The sequence below is a fragment of the Nesoenas mayeri genome (assembly GCF_963082525.1).
Source record: "Nesoenas mayeri genome assembly, chromosome: Z".
Taxonomy (NCBI): Eukaryota; Metazoa; Chordata; class Aves; order Columbiformes; family Columbidae; genus Nesoenas; species Nesoenas mayeri.
The window spans coordinates 76,482,534-76,506,043 of record NC_137542.1 but is presented as its reverse complement, the minus strand read 5'-3'; the positions used below and the strand labels follow the sequence as shown (position 1 = coordinate 76,506,043).

The following is a 23,510-nucleotide window of genomic DNA, read 5'->3' as shown; positions in this document are numbered from 1 at the left end:
AGCATTCAATAAAAGACAAAGCCCTCGTTAAAAATTAAGTCGCTTTTCAACATATACATACTTATAATGGTGCATCTATAGGACATCATCATCACCCATTGCTTTTTACTCTGGGGGGGACTGCCCCGCACGGCTTCTCCCCGCACAAAACACCCCACAACTTTTATTAATTATCCATATAAATCCAGTTTATTTCGACATTCAGTAAAAGACAAAGCCCTCTATAAAAATTAAGTCGCTTTTCAACATATACATACTCATATAGAACATATTGCTATTTACTCTGGGGAGGAAAGTATAAATAAACAGCTTAACTCACCCTAAACTCCTTTGTTTTTTCCTAATTAACTACAAATACGAGTATTTATTGCTAAGGATTAACTGCTTATCTCTCCAAATAAAAATATAAGCAAAACTCGGCTGCTTTTCCACAATTCCCTAACAGGGAATAGCTTCTCAATAACCTTTGCAATTTGTATGTTAAATTAAGATACATAGCCTGCTGACTACACAAACTATGAAAGCATCAATAAAAGGAAAATAAATCAAAAGCGCTGCTTCATAAGCCATTTTTAATGTCAAATAATAATAATTTTTAATAAAACAATGCTAAGAGAGGTGTCCCGAGCCCAAATGCTCATGTTCACATTTGCTAAGTGCTTTAAAAACCAACTCAAATATACGTTTCTAGACTTTAAACCAGGTTGTCTTGCGCTGACCACCTCTGTGATAAACTGAATTACAACATATGACCAGAAGGAGAAGGCAAAATCAAACAGAAAATCCATCAGATGTAGAGAAAACATATTCTAACTCCCCACGCTTACAAACAATATTGGAACATATTGAATATATATGGAATTCAAAAGGTTTTTCTTCTGCGTGTTTTGAGGGCCACACGCAAAGAACCTTCCCAAGTCAACACACATTCTTTCTGTTTCATGTACATAAAATACTTAGCGAGAAGGTCATAAATTGTCCTCTAGCGTTCATTTTACGAGTCTATTTTATCATCAGGAAGCAAAAAGTGTGATGTTTGTGTTTTATTAGGCGAATACGCCCGAGTAAAGCGGCTGATACCCAGTGTCTTCTCTCTTGCAGGTCAGCACGCAGACGCTCAGCATGGCGAAGAACTGAAAGAGAAAGAGACAGCGCGTAAGATACTTAGTTTTGCTGTGTTATTTGTTTCAGTCATCGGATTTAACGTTATCTAAGATGATATCTGGGCAGATTTTGGCTTGTGCACTGAGTTCAGGAATGGGATGTTAAATAGCAACGGCTCACCTTACAGCCACCCTTTTATAATCAAATAAAAACCACTTTGCTGTTATTAAAGGGTTGAAATAGTCAACTAAAAACAGGTTACAAATCTTGGGAGCAGGGAGAGCAAACAATGACAAAGCACCAGGTTAAAATATATGGGTCAAAACCTTCACTAAGCTGCGTCGGTGTTTCATCGATGCGCCAATTGCGTTTTTCATCAGGGCTTTTCAACTCTAGTTTTCACCCACAACATGATCCAGTTTCACATTTCATTCCATTCAGTCTTCTAAGTCATAAATAGGTTTTGTTCCTTGTCATATTTCCATGAGGGAAGAGAGAATTTTTACCTTGACAATGGCAAAGCCCAGGATGACAAGCATAGCGTAGCTGATAACACTCTGCAGCCCCAACTCCACCTCCGCCGCACAGCCCTGCCGGGAAAGAAATGGGTGAAAACTCATCAAAAGATGTAATTCAGCTGGACATTTGGGGCTTTTACCTCCTTTGTAAGACCTGTCTAACCAACCACTGATTTGAGGGCTTCCATTCTTGCCATAGCTCACGCTTTGGCATTGTCATGTTGCTTCTGTAGCAACATAGAATATTTCGGGTTGGAAGGGACCTCTAAAGGTCACCCAGTGCCACCCCTGCCATGAGCAGGGACAACTTCACCAGCTCAGGTTGCTCAGAGCCCCGTCCAGCCTGGCCTGGGGTGTCTCCAGGGATGGTTCATCCACCACCTCTCTGGCCAACCTGGGACAGGCTCTCACCACCCTCAGGGCAACAATTCCTTCATGTCTAACATGAAACATGAAGGAATTATTAGTACAGATAAGACCCAACATCCAGACTGGTCCCCCTTTCATCATCTAGGAGCTTTTATAGAACAATATGAGAATCGCAGAATGTCAGGGACTGGGAGGGACCTGGAAAGCTCATCCAGTGCAATCCCCCCATGGAGCAGGAACACCCAGATGAGGTTACACAGGAAGGTGTCCAGGCGGGTTGGAATGTCTGCAGAGAAGGAGACTCCACAACCCCCCTGGGCAGCCTGTTCCAGGCTCTGACACCCTCACCTCCAACAAGTTTCTTCTCAGATTTAAGTGGAACCTCTTGTGTTCCAGTTTGCACCTCACCACCTGATCATCCAGATCACAAGGAAGGACGTTAGCTAGAGGAAAACTATGGCGAGAAAAGAGTTTGGTGACAAATCGCTGGCAAGATTTGGATGAATTATCCTTAAGCGATCACGACCCAACTGTGGAACCGTGTCCTTTATTCTCACCCGCGTATCGAGGTCCTGAGGTTGATCCAGACTCCCCGTACAGTTCTTCACGTCTTGCCTGCAGCAGCTCAGAGGGACGCTGTTGTTACGGGTGACGTTAAACCAGGTCGTGGTTGTCCAGTCGCTGTAGTTCTTCACACCACAACAATGAAGCTGCCAGACACAGGACAGTTACGGGGATGGATGGATATAGATGAATGATATAATGTTAAACCTCTCTTTGGCAAGATGGGCAAGAGCGTCTTCAATTGCTATGGAGAACCAGATGCTAAACGCTGCTGTGGAGCCGAATTCTGCATTTAGGACACAATTATTCCTTTCTAAATAATTCTGAGAACAATTTAAGTATTTTCTTACCTGTTCTTGCAAGTAATCCACAACGGTAGACTCCGGATTCTTCCCATCATACTTGTCGAAGACTGAGCGCATGGTGCCTTGCACATCACTTTTTACCTATTTGGAAAGGGAAAAAATAGATATATTGTTTGAATGTGATTGCAGGATAGGGGAAAAAGCCCCAAAAAATCTGGATATATATATTCGAATGCTCTTTTACTTTCAGGTTTCTACAGAGCTGCTAATTCTTTGCTTACCTTTTCCCTATAAACAAATCCCAGGACAAAAGCGGATATTTCTGCAATGAAGATAACCAGGATAATGGCCAAGAACTGAAATGAAAAGAAAAAGACTGTAAAGAATGAATTAAATCGCACATTTCCTATTACATCAATTTATAGCGGTAAGTTATCCTTATCTGTTGTTGCCGCCACAGTTTTCAGGAAATAATTTAGATGACTGTGGCATAAAATGAATAAACCAGCAGCTGAATTAGGTACGTTGGGCACTGCTTGTTGAGCTCAAAGACGTGACTTGGAGGCCCCAAGTTATCAAATCATTCTACAAGTTGAGATTCGTGCTTCACAGAACTAACCAGGGCGAAGAAGGACGTGCGACACTCACCAGCCCCAGGCCGACGCGCGACTCCCGGAACGTGGCGCAACAGCCGATCAACCCGATGACGAACATGACGACGGCGACGCAAAGGATGATGACGGCCGGCAACACGGCATACTTGTCCTGCAGAAAGTTGTTGTAGCTCTTGTAGGTGTTAATGACGTAGCCCCCAACGTAGCTGAGACCGGCTGCTGCTGCCTGAAATGCAAACGAGAGAGTTATTAGCGGTTATTTGTTAAGCATCTGCCTGGGAAAGTAAAGACGGAGCTGTTTGGATCGGTGCAATTCATATTTTAACTTTAGGAGTAATGAGTATAGCATGCAAAGATCTAGAAGGAAAAAAAGACGCACCTAAACTAGCTGCTCATCCAAACTATAACACAAAATTCACATCATGTTAATCACTTTTCTACTAACGAAGCACTGATTTAGCTAAGCTGAAACACTGTGCTGCCATCAGAGACCTGGACAGGCTGGAGATGTAATGAAAATGTAAATGGAATGAAATAGAACAAGGGCAAGTGTAGAGTCTTGAATCTGGGCAGGATTGTCGCCCAGTTGTGGCCCCTCAGTTCCCCTCCTCCCACCACATCTAAATACAAGATGGTAAAAGAGCCAAGAAATTAAAAGGCGGCGTTTGTCGCTTTGAGATTTCAGGAGGTTTTTTTAAGGTTTCTCCCAGAATCCTCCAATTTCAGTGTGTTGATTTGATCATTTGGACCATTAATGTGCACCAGTGTATATATATATATATATATATATATCTATCTATTTAAAACCACACTGGAAGAATTATAAACATCCACACAAACACCTTCTGAACCATTCCCTTCTAGTTCTTCATGAGACAAGCAGCTCATGGAGGGGTTTTGACTTAATTTTAAGGCTTGTTTCACCCATATCTTTGCTCAGCAGTGATTGAAGTCGGAGCATCCAATATAAAACCTGATGCTGTTTTGCCTGCAGAAAATACTCCACGTATTTAATTCTTTGTGTACAAACCCCAACATTTTAATGACTTTCCAACTGCTGCTTAAAATCCCATTTAGCCCATGAGGACCATGGAGGTTCCGGACTCGACCATGAGCATCTCCCCGGGTTTTTGCCCCAAAATCAGGACAACCCTTGCTCAGTGCTTCCCATCCCACTTCCCACGTTCCTTTTCCTGCCCTGGGCTTAAAACTTTCCTGGTTGGGAGGGACCTCCTGGCGACGGCTTCATTTCCTACCCTATTTACGGTGTCCATTTCGCCAAATGATAAATCAATTAGCGTGACGCAGCTTCGTGTGACCATCCTTACAGGGGCACTATGAGGTCACCAAAGAACAGAAGGGTTGAGGTGGGAAGGAATCTGGAGATCATCTGTTCGAACCACCAAGAACACGTCCAGACGGCTTTTGAATGTCGACGTTCAGAAGGAACCTTCGATGTTTCAATGTCATCGAATCATGGAATAATTTGGGTTGGACGGGAGCTCTAAAGGTCACCTTGTCCAACCCCTTAAAGCTCAGGTTGCTCAGAGCCCTGGGATGTCTCCAGGATGGAGCATCCACCACCACTCAAGTTCATGCTCGTTGACTTTAGTCTTGGTGCCACTGAGAAGAATCTGGTTCCATCCTCCTGCCGCCCGAACCTCAGGTATTTATCTACGTCTGTGGTGGGTGCACTTGACCCTCCCAGCCAAACCAGAGCAGTTTGTTTCAGGCTCCAGAGGAGGGAAAGGCCTGAGCTGTCACCAGACCCAGAACTTCTTTAGGAAACCCACAGCGACATGGAACAGGAACGGAACCCCAGTAACTTATGGGCACAGGGAGCCTCGTGCAGACTTTTCCTACTATCTTGAAACCACAGTCTCCTCATAGGAAATCCAGAGGTGGGACACAACTCTACTGAACCTCCAGAGCCGTGGGAGACTCTTCAAAGTAGATTATATCAAAATACAGGGCATGTTCCAGCTTGTTTTCAAGTCTTGTTGAATAAATGGTTTATTTTGTTGTCTGAGCGCGTCCCCAAATAAAAGGCACAGACTGTAAGAGCTCGCGGCAAATGTCAACCAAGCGCCGGTGGATTTATCGGCCGCCGCCAAGATGGTTTTGATCTGAACAGCCGGTTCAGACACAAAACACCCTCTAGTTCAATATTTGGCTTCAGAACCACCCTGGTTCCTCATTAAGCCACCGGATCCTGCGACTTCCACCTCATGACCTACAAACCAAAGAGCGAAAAGTTCACTCAGCGAACGCTAAAACCTGGGAAAACGTCTCGGAGCTGGAAACTGCCTGTAATCTGCCCCAAAATCCGGCTCATCACACAGCTGAAAGGGAAGGGACGGCGTCGGTTTGTGCCTCCTGCCATAGGGAAAAGCGCAGGTGCGAGACTCATGAAGAGACCGTAATCCAGAACTTGACCACCCAACAGGTCTTTTCCCAGCTTTGGGGACACCCAGACTAAGGTTGTTCCCCGGAAATGGGCCAGAAAGGGTCAAGTTTCTCACCCCATATCTGCATCAGCATCTGAGCGCTTCCCCTTTTCCGACCACGCGGAGCCGATATCTTGGTTTTATTTTTATCCGTGTGACCGTTACGCGCGCAGCAAAGTGCATTTTCCTGAAAGTCGCTTGATTTCTGCTTCTTGCTTTTGGGCAGAAGAGCTTAAAATCAGGAGGAGCTTCCAATACACACAGGAAACCCCTATTAAGGTTGAAAACAAGTAGTTTTTGGGCTTGGATGCACCGAGGGCACAGGAAACAGATTAAGCACCGACCACATAAATAGTCCAGGATGTGACGATGTGTTTAACAGCAAGTCACTTCACAAGACATTACCATGAATATTAGGGTCTCCTCCAACCCTTCCACTCTTTTTTTTAGGTTAATTGAATTAAACCACCATCCCATCATCATCCAGACCAGGCCAACACCCATTTACCAAAATATTGTACCTAATTAGTAGGTGCTAAAAAGCAAAATTAGAGGTGGGCAGATCTCCCACAGCTGGAAGCACCACCCCCATCAGCCCCACCTCCATCTTTGGGAAACTGATGGAACGACTTATCCTCGGTGCCATCTCAAGGCATATCAGGGATAAGAGGGTCATTAGGGCAGTCAGCGTCACTTCACCAAAGGGAAGTTGTGCTTGACCAACCTCATTGACTTCTATGAGGACATAACAAGATGGACGGATGATGGCAGAGCGGTGGACGCGGTCTGCCTTGACTTGAGTGAGGCATTGACACAGTGTCCCCCAGCATCCTCACAGCTGAACTGAGGGAGTGTGGGCTGGATGAGCGGGGAGTGAGGTGGAGTGTGAACTGGCTGAAGGGAAGAAGCCAGAGAGTCGTGGTCAATGGGGCAGAGTCCAGACCTGGACAGGCTGGAGAGTTGGGCGGGAAAATGGAATGAAATAGAACAAGGGCAAGTGTAGAGTCTTGAATCTGGGCAGGAACAGCCCCAGGTTCAGTGTAAGTTGGGGAATGAGCTGTTGGAGAGCAGTGAAAAGGGAGCTGGGGGTCCTGGGGACAGCAGGGTGACCATGAGCCAGCACTGGGCCCTTGTGGCCAGGAAGCCAATGGGACCTGGGGTGGGTTAGAAGGGGGTGGTCAGTAGGTCCGAGAGGTTCTCCTGCCCCTCTACTGGAATCTCTACCCCACACCTGGAATCTTGTGTCCAGTTGTGGCCCCTCAGTTCCAGCAGGACAGGGAACTGCTGCAGAGAGTCCAGCGCAGCCACCAAGATGCTGAAGGGAGTGGAGCATCTCCCGTGTGAGGAAAGGCTGAGGGAGCTGGGGCTCTGGAGCTGGACAAGAGGACACTGAGGGGGGACTCGTTCATGGGGATCAATATGGAAAGGGGGAGTGTCAGGAGGATGGAGCCAGGCTCTTCTCGGTGACAACCAGGGACAGGACAAGGGGTAATGGGTACAAACTGGAACACAAAAGGTTCCATGTAAATATGAGAAGAAACTTGTTGGGGGTGAGGGTGTCAGAGCCTGGCCCAGGCTGCCCAGGGGGTTGTGGAGTCTCCTTCTGTGCAGACATTCCAACCCGCCTGGACACCTTCCTGTGTAACCTCATCTGGGTGTTCCTGCTCCATGGGGGGATTGCACTGGATGAGCTTTCCAGGTTCCTTCCAACCCGTGACATTCTGGGATTCTGTGTTAGAAATGGTCTGAAAGAAAATTAATTCAGTTCTTCCATCCCCACCCTCCCCAAACCTGATTTCCAGGTTCTGCGGTTCTACTGCAGAATGTGATTACTGCATGTAATGGTGGCGGCAGCGTCTAAACGCCACGGGCTTCAGAGCTGAATTGCTCTTCCTGGGGTAAAAATACAAAGGGTTGGTCTGGGTCACCCCAATTTTAGAGGTTATAGATGTGTGGAAGGATAATTACTGATAGTCCACAGATCCAGAGGACTGAATGGCTTCAATCATGATTAGCGAGTTCCCCCAGAGCGGAAGGTCCCAGAAACAATTCCAAGAGGATATAAAGCTGTTAAGGTTTTTAAAAGCCAAGAAATGATGCTGATCCGAAACACGATGAGCTAAAGCTCAGGGGATTTCCACACACAAATAGTGGGATGCTCCAACGCCTCCCTGCGAGTATTTAAGAATAAAAGCCACCGCATACCATATATAAATGGGGAGATCACATTACTCGACATGCAGCAGCACACACAGCGATACAAGTCACCTCGGATACACCCAGAAATAAATTCAGCAATAAAATGTGCTATAAAGCAACATGAGGCTGAAACAGGGTGAGCTCCTCGCTCCGACCAGCAGCACGTCCCTTATTTACAAACCAAGGCGCAACACCCCACGAGACCTCAGGGTTTAATTTAAGCAATATTATAGTTGTTTTTTATGTTCTTTCCATGTAGCTGCTTTGCGAGAAACCTGTTTTTCCCCTTGAATTAATTCCTCCTCGCTTTATAAGGTTCTGTCCCTTCCCCACGGCCAAGCCGAGCGATGGCGGCCGAGGGTTCTCAACCTTGTCACCTTGTTCAAAACTACGTGACCGATTCGGTCCCTTCTACAAGATCAGCACACGAGTCGCTGGGTGACGATGGGGGGATTAAGCAAATTTCCCCATGCAGGAGAAAAACCCCCAAAATTAGGGAATACTGGAATAATCACATCTTTTTCCAAGCTGTCACCATCATGTCATGAACCTCCCACTCCAAACCCCTCAAACCAAAGGCTAAAAAGTACACAACCCCACCCTCTTTTTTTTTTTTCTTGTTTAAATAGTCGTAAATAATTACTCAGGAAGCGATTTGGAAAGGCTTATTTGTCACTAAATATAGTTGGAACAAAATTCTCGGCCATTTTCCAAATACGCCTCACCCCAAAGCGGGAGGGCGGCCCCTCAGAAACTTTTAAAACCTCGCAACTTTTTGTTCTTTAAAAATGCGTATGTAGGGTTTCCCTACAGAAATAAGTTCCCTACGCACTTGTAGATTAAATAAATCGATTAACTACGCGCTGGTGGATTAAATTAATCGATTAACTCTGCTTGCAAACACGGTCACGTCCCTCAGAACCGACCCCTCGCACCCACCACCCGCGGCCGCCCCACAACCCACCCGCGTCCCCCCCAAAATAAACCCCCCAGTCTCGGTACCCAGAACGAGAGGCTGAGCAGCAGCAACACAGTCTTGGAGGTGATCACGCCACAGTCCATATCGTGACAGAAAAGCAGCGATTCTGCGACACAACGAGCAGGAACCGGCCGTGAGGCCCGTGTGGAGCCGCCCCCGGGCCCGCCCGCCCCGGCCCTTCCCGCCCACGGGGCGGCGGCCATGGAGGAGCTTCCCCCGTCAGCAAATATTCTTCACTTCAGGATGTTTTTTTGCTTTGTTTGCTTAGTTTTTAATAGTTTTTTTTCCCTCTGAGTGTCTCCCATCACTCCACAACTTTCCTGCTTTGGCACTGCGTGGTGCCCGTTTTTCCACAGCTACAAGGAGGGTTTGGACACCCCAAAATACATCCTGACCGCCAAAATAAAACAAATTAAATAAGAAATGGAGAAATTACTTTAACAGCAGAGTCAATTAAACTGTTAAGCGGCATTCTTTATTTTAGCAGCGCTGTAGATCATTCTCCATAAGTGCCACAAAGACCAGTCGCTCTTGCGTTTTATATTCACATAATTATTACATATGCATTACGATTTTTGAAAATACATATCGCTATACTAAGAAATAACTGATGATGTTAATTGTTTAGTCTCTTACTTATGACACAGCTATTATTAGTTAGATATAAACTAATCACTCCGCTTCTAAACAATGTGTCACTTAATCTTCCGTCTCCTCGTCACACGGAAAGATCTAAAACTTGAAAAATATCCCCTTATTTTACATTTATCTTCTTCAGAAAGCATTTATCTCATGTCCATAGGTATGTCTTTTATAACTTCATCACAATATACATTAATTTGGCAGCTTCAGAGCAGAAGGATTTGAATTTGGGGACTGCGGAGAGCTGCAAAAGTCGCTTTATTTCCACCCGTTCATGCTTTTTAAATCACTGAAGGTGTAGAGTTAATTTTGCAACAAGTCCAGAGCCATTTTCTGCCTCGCGACCTTTTATCCCTTGATGAATTGGGTGGGTTTGTCTTATTTAAACCTGAAATTGGTTTCGAAAACATGTTGGGCAAACAACAGCTTCCCCACCATTTATTTATTGAGTGGTTTGCAACGTATTTGCTCGGGTCTTTTCCAGATCTGATTTTCTCCTATTGAGCCCCATTTTTCTTGAAGTACTTAAAACTGAGTTTAAACGGGACATCGCTGACTCACTTCCAGCTCGCTCCACATCTATTTGAGCCAGCTCGTCCCCATCCGCTTCTCCCTCGTCCCTTCTGCTCCGTGTCGCGTTTTTCAGCCTTTCCCCCCAAATCCTCCGCATTTCAATTCTCTATTTTTAATCCTCTGCTTTCTTACTGAATTAAAACCCGGGAGAGTTTGGTGACGCAGACCCACAAGTGACCATTCCCGCAGCCGTGGGCCGTGGGGCGGCGTTCAAACCTTCTCACGTGTTCTTTCTTGCTGCTTTCCCCACCAGGCCTGGCGTCCGGCACGGAAGGAAATGAGATTAAAATGAAACTACTTGGCCTTGACAAGTCCACGTCACCTGGTATTCACCCCCCTGTTTTCTTCTTGTGGCTGATTTCCCAGTTATTCCACGGCCTTTTTGATGTTGTTTTTCAGGAACTGAGGTTAATTAGCTTGTCATTTCCAAGCCCTTTTTCTGTTCTTCAACATGCCAGCACAGAATCACACAGAATGGACTGGGTTGGAAAAGCCCTCAGAGATCATCAAGTCCAACCCTTGGTCCAACTCTAGTCTGTTTACTAGATCATGGCACTAAGCGCCATGGCCAAGCTCAGTTTAAAAACCTCCAGGGCCGGTGAGTCCAGCACCTCCCTGGGCAGCCATTCCAATGCCTGACCACTCTCTGCAAAGAATTGCTTTCTAATCTCCAGCCTAAATTTAAGTTTAAGCCCCGTTGTCCTATCGTGAACTGCCTGGGAGAAGAGCCCAAGCCCCACCAGGCTAGAACTGCCCTTCAGGTAGTTCTAGAGAGTGCTGAGCTCAGCTCTAAGCCTCCTCTTCTCCAGACTAAACAAGCCCAGCTTGCGCTGCGTAACTATCCCTTTCCTCACCCTCCCCTTGGTTCTAACCCTTTATTCCTGCTTTCCTGCCCAATTTGCCGCATGTTTGGTGACCCGTGGCGCAACGGGGACAGCAAATCGCTCTCCCATGATCGGCACGTGGGGGTGACGCAGCAGCGCTTTTCACGGTGGATGATCTTATTTCTCAGAATCGTTTGGATCTTTTGTGAAAACTCCTAAAAATAACAGGAAGGCAAGTTTACAGGCAACTTTTTAGCGGAAAATATTGAAATAATCTTTTATGGAGCTCCAAAAATTAGCAAAAAGTGTGAAAAACTACACACTTTCAGTTCCTCTTTAATATTAGTTGAGTTACACAGTTCTTGCCCCTGTGAACAAATGTGTTGCCCAGCAACAAATACTCTCTCATTTTTACGGTGGGGAAATTGTTGCTGTGTGGAGTTGAATTAGGAAGTTGCCACCGCAGTGATTTCAGTTCCATCGCCTCCAGTGTCCTGGGAGGGGAATTTTGGTGACATCCAGATGGTGAGCGAGGACATCTCGGTGGGACAAAGTGTTGAAACCCACGTTGGATCTTATCATCTGCGTTCCCTTCTTTTGTGGTTTCACTTTGAAGGTTGAGAGAAGGAAATGAAGAGATTAATTCCTCTACTTGCCCGTGGGTGTGAAGAGCAGCTGATTTTCTCTCCCGTTTCTGTGTGCGCCGCGGTCGGGAAAGGTCTCTGATCTTTTTACTTCTACATCTAAACCACAACGACCGAGCAGGAGCCACGTTGATCCCACCAAAAGTCGCCCCGGCCCATCCGCCGCCTCCTTTATTCCCTCTGAAGATTCACTGTTTGCTTTTCAGCTCCTAATATTTGAACGCTGAGCGGCTCCATCTCCAAAGTACCGAAAAGACATCAAAATGATTTCCCTAAATATTTTGAAGATTATCTGGAAGGGTTAGAAGGGAGCGTGACCAGAGGAAACCTTGGGGAATTCAGAACTGGTGATGTCCCAAAGCTGTAAGGAAAGTTTTGTCTTATTCTGAGAGGTGGGGATGCCTGTGGTTCCCTTAAAAGCAGTTGATTTTCCTTCTGGAAGAAGAAGTTGAAAGTTCCTTTGTACAAAGAGAAGGGGGAATTGTTCATCGGTTGATAACAATCAACTTACGCTTCTGCAAAGAGCAGAAAGGCCCAAGTGTCCTGGGTGGACTTTCCCACATCTCTGCTTTCCCAAATTGCTTTAAATCATCACGAGGTGCCGTTCTTCCCTCTTCTCGCCCCCGGAACTTCCCTCGCGCCGCCGTTCGTGTTCGTGCAGCTTGGCCAAGGCGGATGGAACCCGAGGAGCCATGTCGCCCCATCATTAGGTTTTAAACCACGTGAGCCGCATCTTTGTGCCGAGGAGAGAAAGGAGAGGCGGCTCCGGCTCTTTTTGTGACTGGCCGGGCTTGTTTAAAGCAGCTTAAAACCTCAACCCACATCTAAAACTCAGACTTGTGTGCAATTGCAGACACCTGAGTGTAAAACAGTGGTTTTATCCTGGCAAGATCCTTAGAGAGAGGTTTCAGGAAGGAGAATCCAAGACACACCGTATATATCCCATATATATCCCCCCAGTGAGGAAACCCGGGAGAAAAGCGCAGCAAACAGAGTTCCCTTTGGCGTGTGAATTAAGATGAATCTGTCTCTTCATCTAATATTAACATGCCGGCAGGACATGGACCACAGGAAGTTCTTAGCAGGGCGACCACCAAAATGAAGCTCAGATTTTCCTTTATGTGCTTATAAACTCAAAACTTTGCCGCTCTTGTAGCCGTCTGTGCCAGGCTCTGCTCCCACTAGATGTCACCAGCACCTCACAGCGAGGTGACATTACATTAACATGGGATGGCGGGAGATGTGTCACATTTGGAGGGCCAGGTGGCCAAAAAGGCCACCAGCATCCTGGCTGGTAGCAGCACTGGTGTGGCCAGCAGGGCCAGGGCAGCGACTGTCCCTGTGCTGGGACCTGGGGAGGCCAAACTGTGAATCCTGGGGGCGCAAAATTGTGGTACCAGAATCACCTCAGGGATCAAAATGGCGGCACCAGAATCACCTCAGGGCTCAATATGGTGGTACCAGGGGCACCAGAATCACCTCAGGGCTCAACATGGTGGTACCAGGGGCATCAGAATCACCTCAGGGCTCAAAATGGTGGCCAGAGGGGTGGCGGGATCACCTCATGAAAGGCCTTGAGGTGCTGGAGCGAGTGGAGAGAAGGGAACGGAGCTGGGGAAGGGGCTGGAGCACAAGTGTGATGGGAGCGGCTGAGGGACCTGGGGGGTTCAGCTGGAGAACAGGAGCTGAGGGGACACAGGGACACAAAGAAACGGCCTCAAGTCACACTGGGGAAGTTGAAATTGGATATTAGGGCACATTTATTCATCTAAAGGGCTGTGGGGCATTGGAACAGGCTGCCCAGGGCAGTGCTGGAGTCACCATCCCTGGAGGGGTTGGAAATGCACACAGATGAGGTTCTCATGGACATGGGGCAGTGCCGGGGTCGGACTCGATTATCCTGAGGTTCTCCATGCTTCTGTGACTCCACAACCCACAGGCCCTCGGCTGCCATGTCACCCGCACCTCGTCCCTCAGCCCGCCCGCAGCTGCCCCCCCCCGCCCCCGGCGTCATGACGCCACTTCCGGCGCGTCGCTTTGCCACGGCAACGGCCGACGCGTCCCGCCTCCCCCGGCCATGGACGCGCGGCGGCGGCAGCGGCCGCGGTGCCGGGAGGTGCCCGGGCCCTTCCCGCACTCCACGGCGCTGGTGAGCGGCCCATCCGGTCCTTGGGGGCGTCTCCAGGCCGGTACCGCTTGGGGCTGAGCCCTGTGAGAGCGGCCGGGAGCGGCGCGGGGTTCCCGGGGGAGGCTGAGGCCTGAGGATGGGGACAAGGGGATGGACCAGACTCTGTTGAGTGGTGCCCAGCGACAGGGTGAGGGGCGGGTGTAAAACACACCATAAACACTCTCTTGGCTGAAAAGGGTGAGATATAAGTCATAGCCATTTCTGTGTGTCCCTGTGTCCCCTCAGCTCCTGCTCTCCAGCTGAACCCCCCAGGTCCCTCAGCTGCTCCCATCACACTTGTGCTCCAGCCCCTTCCCCAGCTCCGTTCCCTTCTCTCCACTCGCTCCAGCACCTCAAGTCCTTTCTCATGAGGGGCCTAAAACTGACCCAGGATTTGAGGTGCGGCCTCACCTTATTTCATCATTAATTAATCCAAACCACAGATCATATTTTCACCACTGACAATGCTTTGTCTTACAGAGAGCCAAGCCTCCTAAAGAGCAAACCAGGGAAAACTTTGCCTCTGCCCAAAGACGGGAAGAAAAAGAACTTGAATATGCCCATCTCTTAAAGCTCTACGCCCAGTATCGCCACGTCAATGAGTGGCAGAAACACAATGAACAGAAATGGCTGCACAGCGCCCTGCAGAGAAAGGTGGATGCGGCCATGCTGGAATATCTACCCGGAGCTGAGGAGAGGAGAGAGAGGTACCAACTAATATGTCCCCTAATATTTTCAGTTTAACTTTGCTCTTAGAGAAATGATGACGGGAAAAACACTCAGTGGAGCTCAGCTCCGTGTTACACCACGCATTGGGGCATGATATTAATTATTCATTGTAATTGAAAGCGTAAGCAGCGGTGAAGCAGCGACACAGAGCAAACATCAGTTAACTGGGGTGCTACTCACTGAGCCAATCGCTTATTTAAACACAGTAACTAGTACGGTTTGGGTTTGCAAGATAAAGGGATCAATCTATGGCAGGACATGATTTTTTTGTGTCCTCAGAGGAGATTCTGCAGTCACCCCCAAGTTAAAATTTGGACAATGTTGGAAGGAGCCAAGTGCCCATTTTCACAGAATCACCAGGTCCCTTTCCCCTACGCTGCTCTCTAATAGCTCATTCCCCAACTTATACTGGAACCTGATGTAAGACTCTGCACTTGTTACCTTCATTTTGCGCCTGTAACCAAGAAACTAGAACTTTATCATTCTCCAGAATGATCGTTTGAACTTTTAGTTGAATATTTTCAATACAGACTTCGGGAGCTTCTGGAAGCAGAGGAAACCAAATACTTTGCTGAGATGGACGCGCTGGAAGAAACGGTACAGGAGAAACACGACAAAATGAGGGAACAAGTGAAAATACTGCGAGAGAAGAGAGAAAAAGAAAGACAACAACTGGTGGCTGAGAAACGGGAGCAGCAATTCAGGTATCACCAGAATATTATCTTAGTGTTTGCCCGAAATAAATACCAAGAGGCAATTGGGCATTAAGGTGACAATTTTGTTGTCTTTAAGTAGCTCCGAATCTGTTGTCCCCTTGTTATTTTCATCCTTAAACAACTTGGTCCATGCGGAGACTTTGCTGATCAGGAGATGAATATTTATTGAAGATCCATGACCAAAAATCTGCGTATGTTCATTATTTGTACCTTTAAAGAAAATCATCTTAAAAACCATATTGCATCCTCTTCTATTTTGCGATAACATCAGAAAGATCCATATGGAAAATGTTATCGCAGCGACTTTGTACCTTAAAACAAATAAATAACCAGAGAAGAGGGAAATAAATGAGGTTTTTGTCTTTAGGAAGCGGCAAATACAGACATAATTTTCATGTTAAGAAGCTTAGGACATCAAGAGAGGAAGAAAACCAACCATCTGGGGGAGCAGATGCTTCTAAGTTGCTGTAAAAGCTGCTTTAAAGGAATTATTTTGATGAAATCAAGCAATTACAGGAGTATTTTCTATTATTCTACCCGTGCTGAGAAAGCAATTAAATTCAGATTAGTTTCTAAGCGTGAAAAGGAATAAATAATTGTTTATTCCTTCACTGCTGAGAGAACTTTGAACCCATTGTGGTTAAGGTAAGACAGTTATTTCACAGAATCACAGGATGTCAGGGGTTGAAGGGACCTGGAAAGCCCATCCAGTGCAATCCCCCCATGGAGCAGGAACACCCTTTCCATATTGATCCCCATGAACACTTGCCCTTGTTCTATTGCATTAAATTATTTCCTGTGCCTCTGTCACACCTGTAGATCTTCACCCTTGTTGATGAACATTTATATAAAACAATTAAAATACTCATATATTGTCCAAATTAAATATTGTTTGACAGCGTATTCTAGTGGCTCCTGTTGAACAGCGCAACCTACATTTCCGCTCTCCGAGTATTTTCTCCGTAGGAATGAGCTTTCGAGTGACCAGGAGACTTATTTAAGTCTTTATTTGAATGAAGAGCAACCAACATGTTAGAACGAGCGTATTGTGTGTGTGGTTTATATGGAAAAGAAAGGCCTATATATGCAAACCCCGCACAACGCATGTTCCAACTACATCCATTCCTCTTCCCCCCCCTCTTTCTTCCTCTCCCCCCCCCTTCTTCCTCTTCCCCCCCCTTTCTTCCTCTTCCCCCCCCCCTTTCTTCCTCTTCCCCCCCTCTTCCTCTTCCCCCCCTTCTTCCTCTTCCTCCCCTTCTTCCTCTTCCCCCCCTTCTTCCTCTTCCCCCCCTTCTTCCTCTTCCCCCCCCTTTCTTCCTCTTCCCCCCCCTTTCTTCCTCTTCCCCCCCCTTCTTCCTCTTCCCCCCGCTTCTTCCTCTCCCCCCCCTTCTTCCTCTCCCCCTCCGCTTCCTCCTCCTCTCCCCCTCCCAACCTTCCTCCTCTTCCCCTCCCAACCTTCCCCCTCTCCCCCCCCACCTTCCCCCTCTTCCCCCCCCTTTTCCTACAAATGAAGATACAGGAGCTGTCCAATTTGGCATCCCGAGCCTCATTCCCCTGTGTCTATATGACCCGCGATCCTCCATCCTCCTCACCCCTCCAGACTCGCGCCTTATTTTGAGCCCATTATTTCAACTTCAACCTTTCCCGTTGCCTTTCCAGCCAACAATGCCAGGAGCTCCGCGCGCAGCTGGCCCAGAAGCACCAGCGACAAGTGTGCGCGGACCGGCTGGCCCAGCTGGCTCTGAAGGAAGAGCTGCAAAAGCACCGTCGGGAGGAGGAGCAGATGTTCGCGGAGCTCTGGAGGCAGGACGGGCTGGCCAAGGAGCAGCGGGACGCCGCCGAGGCGCAGAAATGGGCGCAACGGCACCGCGAAACGCTCCACGCGCTCGGCGCCCAGGTCGCGGCGCTCGGCGCTCGCAAAGAGGAGGAGAAGCGGCTGAAGGAAGAAGAGGCTCGGTTGCTGGTAATTTCTATATAATTCGCGATTCGGAGGTGTCTAGAAGACCCTCCTGGTGATAGGTTTACTGAACATTTACATTAATCCATACATTGTTTGTGTCTTCACTGATTCCATTAGGATCTGAGACTGTCCTATTATGCTAAGCCTCTTTTCCAGAGCTGCGGCAAACGCGCTCCTGTTTACTGAGGGAAATACGGCTTTTGAAACTCGGCATGTCAAGGATTTGGGCATTTAAAGCCTCTCAGAGCCTTTGTGGGAAATCAACATGTTTTTAAGCTTTTAGAATTATTAATCATTTTGGTTGGAAGAGACTATTGAGAGCATTGAGTCCAACCGTTAACCCAACCCTGGCACTACTCTGGGAACCTCATCTGTGTGTATTTCCAACCCCTCCAGGGATGGTGACTCCAGCACTGCCCTGGGCAGCCTGTTCCAATGCCCCACAGCCCTTTAGATGAATAAATGTGTCCTAATATCCAATTGAAACTTCCCCAGTGTATCTTGAGGCCGTTTCTTTGAGTCCCTGTGTCCCCTCAGCTCCTGTTCTCCAGCTGAACCCCCCAGGTCCCTCAGCCGCTCCCATCACACTTGTGCTCCAGCCCCTTCCCCAGCTCCGTTCCCTTCTCTCCACTCGCTCCAGCACCTCAAGGCCTTTCATGAGGTGATCCCGCCACCCCTCTGGCCACCATTTTGAGCCCTGAGGTGATTCTGGTGCCTCTGGTGCCGCCATTTTGAGCCCTGAGGTGATTCTGGTGCCCCCATTTTGAGCCCTGAGGTGATTCTGGTGCCATTTTGAGCCCGGAGGTGATTCTGGTGCCCCTGGTGCCACCATTTTGAGCCCCAAGGTGATTCTGGTGCCCCCATTTTGAGCCCGGAGGTGATTCTGGTGCCACCATCTTGAGCCCTGAGGTGATTCTGGTGCCACCATTTTGAGCCCCAAGGTGATTCTGGTGCCATTTTGAGCCCTGAGGTGATTCTGGTGCCACCATCTTGAGCCCTGAGGTGATTCTGGTGCCACCATTTTGAGCCCCAAGGTGATTCTGGTGCCATTTTGAGCCCCGAGGTGATTCTGGTGCCACCGTGTTGAGCGCTGATGTGATTCTGGTGCCACCGTTTTGAGCCCTGAGGTGATTCTGGTGCCATTTTGAGCTCTGAGGTGATTCTGGTGCCGCCATTTTGAGCCCTGAGGTGATTCTGGTGCCATTTTGAGCCCCGAGGTGATTCTGGTGCCGCCATTTTGAGCCCTGAGGTGATTCTGGTGCCATTTTGAGCCCTGAGGTGAATCTGCTGCCGCCATTTTGAGCTCCCAAAACCACCCCAAGCATTCACAGTTTGGCCTCCCCAGTCCCAGCACAGGGACGGTCGCTGCCCTGGCCCTGCTGGCCACACCAGTGCTGGTACCAGCCAAGATACCGGTGGCCTTTTGGGCCTTTTTGGCCAACTTGGGCACATTTTCCATACACCTTTGCAGTTTCCTGATGTCTAGTTTCCTCGTGTCCCAGCTGGGACGCTCAACACCAGCTCTCAGACCACGATACGCATTTATATACAAAATCCCAACTGCTTATGCCTCAGCTGTTGGAATTTCAGAATATACACCTATTATATATTATTTTTTAACTAATTCAGTGCCTGAATTAGTCCTGGCTACTCTTGGGTGTCATTACGGGAGGCGTTTGGCCGCCTTGGCCCAACCATTGTGGTCAATACGCTGTTGTTTTTTTCCTATCCCTTTCCACTATAGGCTTGTTGTAGTTGTGCTGCTTTTACTGGTGCTTGCTATTTTTAATTTTGACTAAATAATCTTAAATTATACATATACCTGTTAACTCTTTTCATTGTTTCTTTGTTAAGAACTCAACTTTACCGCCGCTTTTCCCGTTCTTTCCAATATAAACTGGAAATGGGAATTCAGTAACTTCCCATCTGAATATAAGGATGCAATTACTTACCTCATATAAATTTATGTCTGCTAGAATATCCACAATATATGAAGCTCTGTTATCACTTAGTGAACATCTTAAGCTATTTATCTTTGCTCTTCAGTGTTCTGATTAAACTAATTTTAGCCATCGCTTGGTTGGAAGTTATGCAAGGAGTCTTATATCTAGGTAGGAACAACCCCAGGTTGCTGCTCCATGGGGGGATTGCACTGGATGAGCTTTCCAGGTCCATTCCAACCCCTGACATTATGGGATTGTGTGATTTTACAAGCTGGTTATTATTCCCATTGTAGGAAGAACAGCAGAAGCTGCTTAAGCAAGAAAATGACCAACGTCAGATGGAGAAGCGACAGAAACAGAAGGAACTCAGGGACATGTTGCTCAGCGCAGCCGAGGACAAGAAACAGCATCTTAATGAGGAAAAACAAACCGAACTTGCCCTCGAGATGAAGATCTTAGAAAAAGCTCTTCAGGAACCCCAGGAAGACCCTGAGGAGAAAACAAAAAGAAAAGTAAGAGCTGAGGAAAGTCAATATTTAACTTATTCCAACTCATTCATACTAAGAAAAGGTTTAAAATCTTTACTAGCTGGAGATATATATGCAAAACCACATGTTAAACATCTTGGAGATGCCACGAAAGGCAGATGTGTGTGTCACTTAAAATAAGTCGATTGCCCATTGAAAATGGGTCTTGACGTAACTTTGAGAGAGCAGGGAGCTGAATTTTTTACTCTCCTCCAGGTATTTAGAAGCTCACGTACATTAGGAAAGTTGTATAAACTCACTGTTAGACCTTAGAGGAGGTGGCATTTATTATAGTGTCTTAATATATGTCTCAATCCCGAGGTTTCTAATGCAGGTGAGGGTGAAGTAGCTTGATGAGCTCTGCAAATATCTGTGTTCGCAGCACGAGCTGTTCAAGGAGCAACAGAACTACCTGGCGCACCGGGCTCAGCAGCTGGAGGAGGAGAAACGGCGCCAAAAGGAAGACGAGCAGCTCCTGGATGAGGAGATGGCCAAGATTTGGGCCAAGAAGGCCGAACAACTGCGGTTAGAAAGGGAAGCGAGAGAGCAGCTGCTGAAAAACGTCCTGGACACACGACAACTGCAGGTTGAGGAGAAGCGTAAGTGATAACGGCTGAATTACCTTCTGAAATGTGACTCTGACGGGCGTTTGTAGGATCATTTTGGTGGGAAAGTGATGCTTGAGATCATCGAGTCCCACTGGGAAACGCACAGAACACACAGCAAGGGGTTCTTGATGCTTTAGCGGTTTGATTTATGGTTTAAGCCAAGACCATCTTCACCACCCGCCCCATTTTGGGAAGATGTTTGACAGCGCTTGGAGGGCCTGTTCTCCTGCCCCATCGCCCACAGTGATACACATGATTTTTTGAAGGCTTTAAGATGCTTACTTAGACTAACAAGTCCTGGCTTTTGCCCAGAGTGAACCGAACGGGTACAAAAGGAAGAGACGGGGGCCAAAACCAGAAAAGCCACACAAATATACTCACTATTTTCACACTTTAGCAGCGATTTTCCAAGGCAAAGCCAAGTGAAGTACAGATTATATGAGCAAGCAATCTTTATTATTTACTCTATTACGTTCTAAATGCAAAATCTTATTGTGTTCTGAGTGGATAAGAACTGAATAAGCTGAGGATAACTTGATATTGTTCATGTGGCTCTGGAGAAGCAGCAAAACTTAGTCTTGCTCTTTAGGCTTGAACTCAGGCTTGCTGTCCCTCTAAGCTTAGCTTATCTTTGTTTTTCAGTACAAAGAAACGCAAAGGAGCAGGAAGAACTCGCTCAAGAGAGGTTGTTATTATCCGAAGCCATCGCAGAACTCAGACGTATAGAAGAAGAAAAATATGCAAGGTATTTTTCCTTCTGTTCTTTTATCTAATCAATTAATTTCATTGCAGATCGATCTTTTACATTCTTATTTTCTTCTGTTCAGAGCTGCTCAGTTGGTGCGAGATCAGAATTAGCGATTTAATCACACAAATAACGGCGTTTCATTACGTCTCGTTTGGGGCTTTTTTGACCCATTGCATGACTTGTTTATTAAATACACCCCCTTGTACTCCGAGCTGTTATTAGGGAGGAGGGTTAATGAGAGGTTAGTTCGTTATTACCTGGGAGAACTAGTGCTAATTGCTCAACTCCACCCACACGCAGCAATTAAATGGTCATTTAATCAGCCGCCAAAGTCCCCGATTGCTGCACATAAACATGGAATTCTTACTTTAGGGTGAAAATAGTTACCCGCAGTAGCTAAAATGTTCCTCTGGGTGTCATGCAAAGGACATTATTTCACTTATTCCCTTTATTTTTGATGCTCCGCACTGGGGAGGTGACCAAGTCACTGGGAATGCTGCATTCTCTGCTCTTAATCTCCCCGTTTGGAATGCAACACGCTGGGTTTTGTCTTAAATAAGCTTCGCTTAGCAAAGACGGCGTTTAGTTGCGTCACTTGTCCATCCCAATTGCGTTTCCACCCAAATCTTGACTCAACTGTTGGCATTTGAGGCGTCTTTGTGACTCCCGCTCCAGCAATGAGCCCAAACTGGGGCAGGAGGTTCTTTATCTAAAGCTAACGGATTAAATAATAATAATTATTGATTATTTTTTAAGCCATGCTTTATAATAAGCCATTCATATGTTATTTCTAGAAAAGTCAAGGAAATAAAAGAATACCAAGAGCAACTCAGGGCTCAAATCGCCCAGCGACAACAGGCCCGTGATGCTGAGGAAGAAGAGAAGCAGCGAGAACACGAGTCGGGTTTAGCGGCAGAGCGAGCGTATCAAGAGAGGATCCAGGACATTCTAGCAAAGCCTTATGATCAAACAGCAAAAATCCACCCTATGAGACGAAAACTCACGTCTAACCCTCAAGAAGTTCGCTTATGATCCTTTCCTATATATTTTTATGATACTTTCCTATATATTTTTATCATCCTTTCCTATATATTGTTGTTCTGCTTTTCCACCTCCATGGGGTGGGCGACTTGGCTGTGGCAGAGCTGGGAACTCCAGTCCCAATCGCATCACCCTAGATTTACCCCAAATTTAAAACCCCGGCGCTTGCCGATACGCTAAAATATTTACTAGGCCGGTGCTTGTTAAATATGATCAGCACAAGTTTTGATTCCCAAAGGAACAGAAGCCTTTGCCTTCTAAGTTTTGTTTGCGCGACAAAACTATTTGGAGAGATTCCCCCGGCGCCACCTGCGATTTATTTGGATTCACCAAGGACGTTAGAACTGGGAAAATAAAGAGATATTTGTGCTGTTTATTGTCCTCCCGCCGGCTCCGCGGTGACAAATGCAGGGGACAGTTTCACCCCCAAGGGACAAGGAGCAGGGAAAACTGGGTGCCCAGCGAACAACGCAGCCCGAACAGAGCAAACGAAGCACATTTTCTGCCTGCTTAGTTAATATGCAAAATACCTCCAATGCTAATGAGCAGCTAGAGTGATTCATCAGGAATATTTTGCATTCGCATCGTCCTTCTCGAGCTCAGAAAGTGCCTCGTAAGCAGGAATAGAAGCGCCCAGGGATGGAGGGAAGCGGCGTGGCCACGGATTGATGGAGAAAACCCCATCCCTGGCGCTTTCCTCAATGGATTTCCAGTGGGCTCGTGTGGGTGACACCCCATTAAAGCTGTTCCTGCACCCCAATAAATGGGGCATCCCCTCATGGCAGCGCCTCAAACCACCCAGAGGAATCTGCTAGAGGTTTTGTGACTCTTTTTTTTCCATTGGAAAAGAAGAATAAGGTTAAAAAAGCCCAAACGCAAGGAGAAATGGGGTATGTTTGAGTGAAGGGGTGATGCTTTGCCCCCCTGCCTGGTGCCCCGCCTGGGGATCAGGGCGGGAAGCAGCTGGGACCGGGGAGGTGAAGAGAAATAGGTATAAAAAGGGGTTTTCTTAAAATATAGATGTAAACCGACACAAGGGGTGAGGCAGAGCGCTGCTCCTTCACCCCCCGCGCCCGGGGGGAGCAGCGCACAGCCGAACCGAGCCAGACTCAGCCGAGCGGAGCCGAACCCAGCCGAGCGGAGCCGAACCCAGCCGAGCGGAGCCGAAGTCAGCCGAACCGAAGTCAGCCGAACCGAACGGGACCCAGCGAGCGGAACCGAGCCCAGCCGAGTGGAGCCGAACGCAGCCGAGCCGTGCCCGGCCGCACCGCCCCATACCTGCGCGGGGC

General features: G+C 47.4%; 2 protein-coding genes across 2 annotated transcripts; one reads left to right on the top strand and one right to left on the bottom strand.

Moving 5' to 3' along the window:
* Positions 1-554: 554 nt before the first annotated feature.
* LOC308051712 (tetraspanin-36-like) lies at positions 555-9,255 on the bottom strand. The gene is made up of 7 exons (XM_080362308.1): positions 9,123-9,255; positions 3,509-3,700; positions 3,142-3,216; positions 2,906-3,001; positions 2,549-2,701; positions 1,611-1,694; positions 555-1,133 (listed from the first exon to the last, which is right to left on the bottom strand). The coding sequence occupies exons 1-7, from the start codon at positions 9,180-9,182 to the stop codon at positions 1,047-1,049; spliced, it is 747 nt and encodes a 248-aa protein (XP_080218434.1). The 5' UTR covers positions 9,183-9,255; the 3' UTR covers positions 555-1,046.
* Positions 9,256-11,219: 1,964 nt separating this feature from the next.
* Positions 11,220-22,472, top strand: CFAP53 (cilia and flagella associated protein 53; the record flags this gene model as incomplete). Its single annotated transcript, XM_080362566.1, has 9 exons — positions 11,220-11,282; positions 13,722-13,931; positions 14,430-14,656; positions 15,209-15,382; positions 17,054-17,357; positions 19,591-19,809; positions 20,207-20,423; positions 21,075-21,177; positions 21,975-22,472. 9 exons carry the CDS (start codon positions 11,220-11,222, stop codon positions 22,210-22,212), a joined length of 1,755 nt encoding a protein of 584 aa, XP_080218692.1. The 3' UTR covers positions 22,213-22,472.
* Between the last annotated feature and the right edge of the window lie 1,038 nt (positions 22,473-23,510).

Excerpts from the sequence above, each read along its gene's own strand:
- LOC308051712 (XM_080362308.1), bottom strand. The coding sequence starts at position 9,182 with ATGGACTGTGGCGTGATCACCTCCAAGACTGTGTTGCTGCTGCTCAGC. Across the intron at positions 3,701-9,122 it reads TGCTCAGCCTCTCGTTCTGG|GCAGCAGCAGCCGGTCTCAG; the intron begins GTACCGAGACTG and ends TTTGCATTTCAG. Across the intron at positions 1,134-1,610 it reads TGGGCTTTGCCATTGTCAAG|TTCTTCGCCATGCTGAGCGT; the intron begins GTAAAAATTCTC and ends TTTCTCTTTCAG.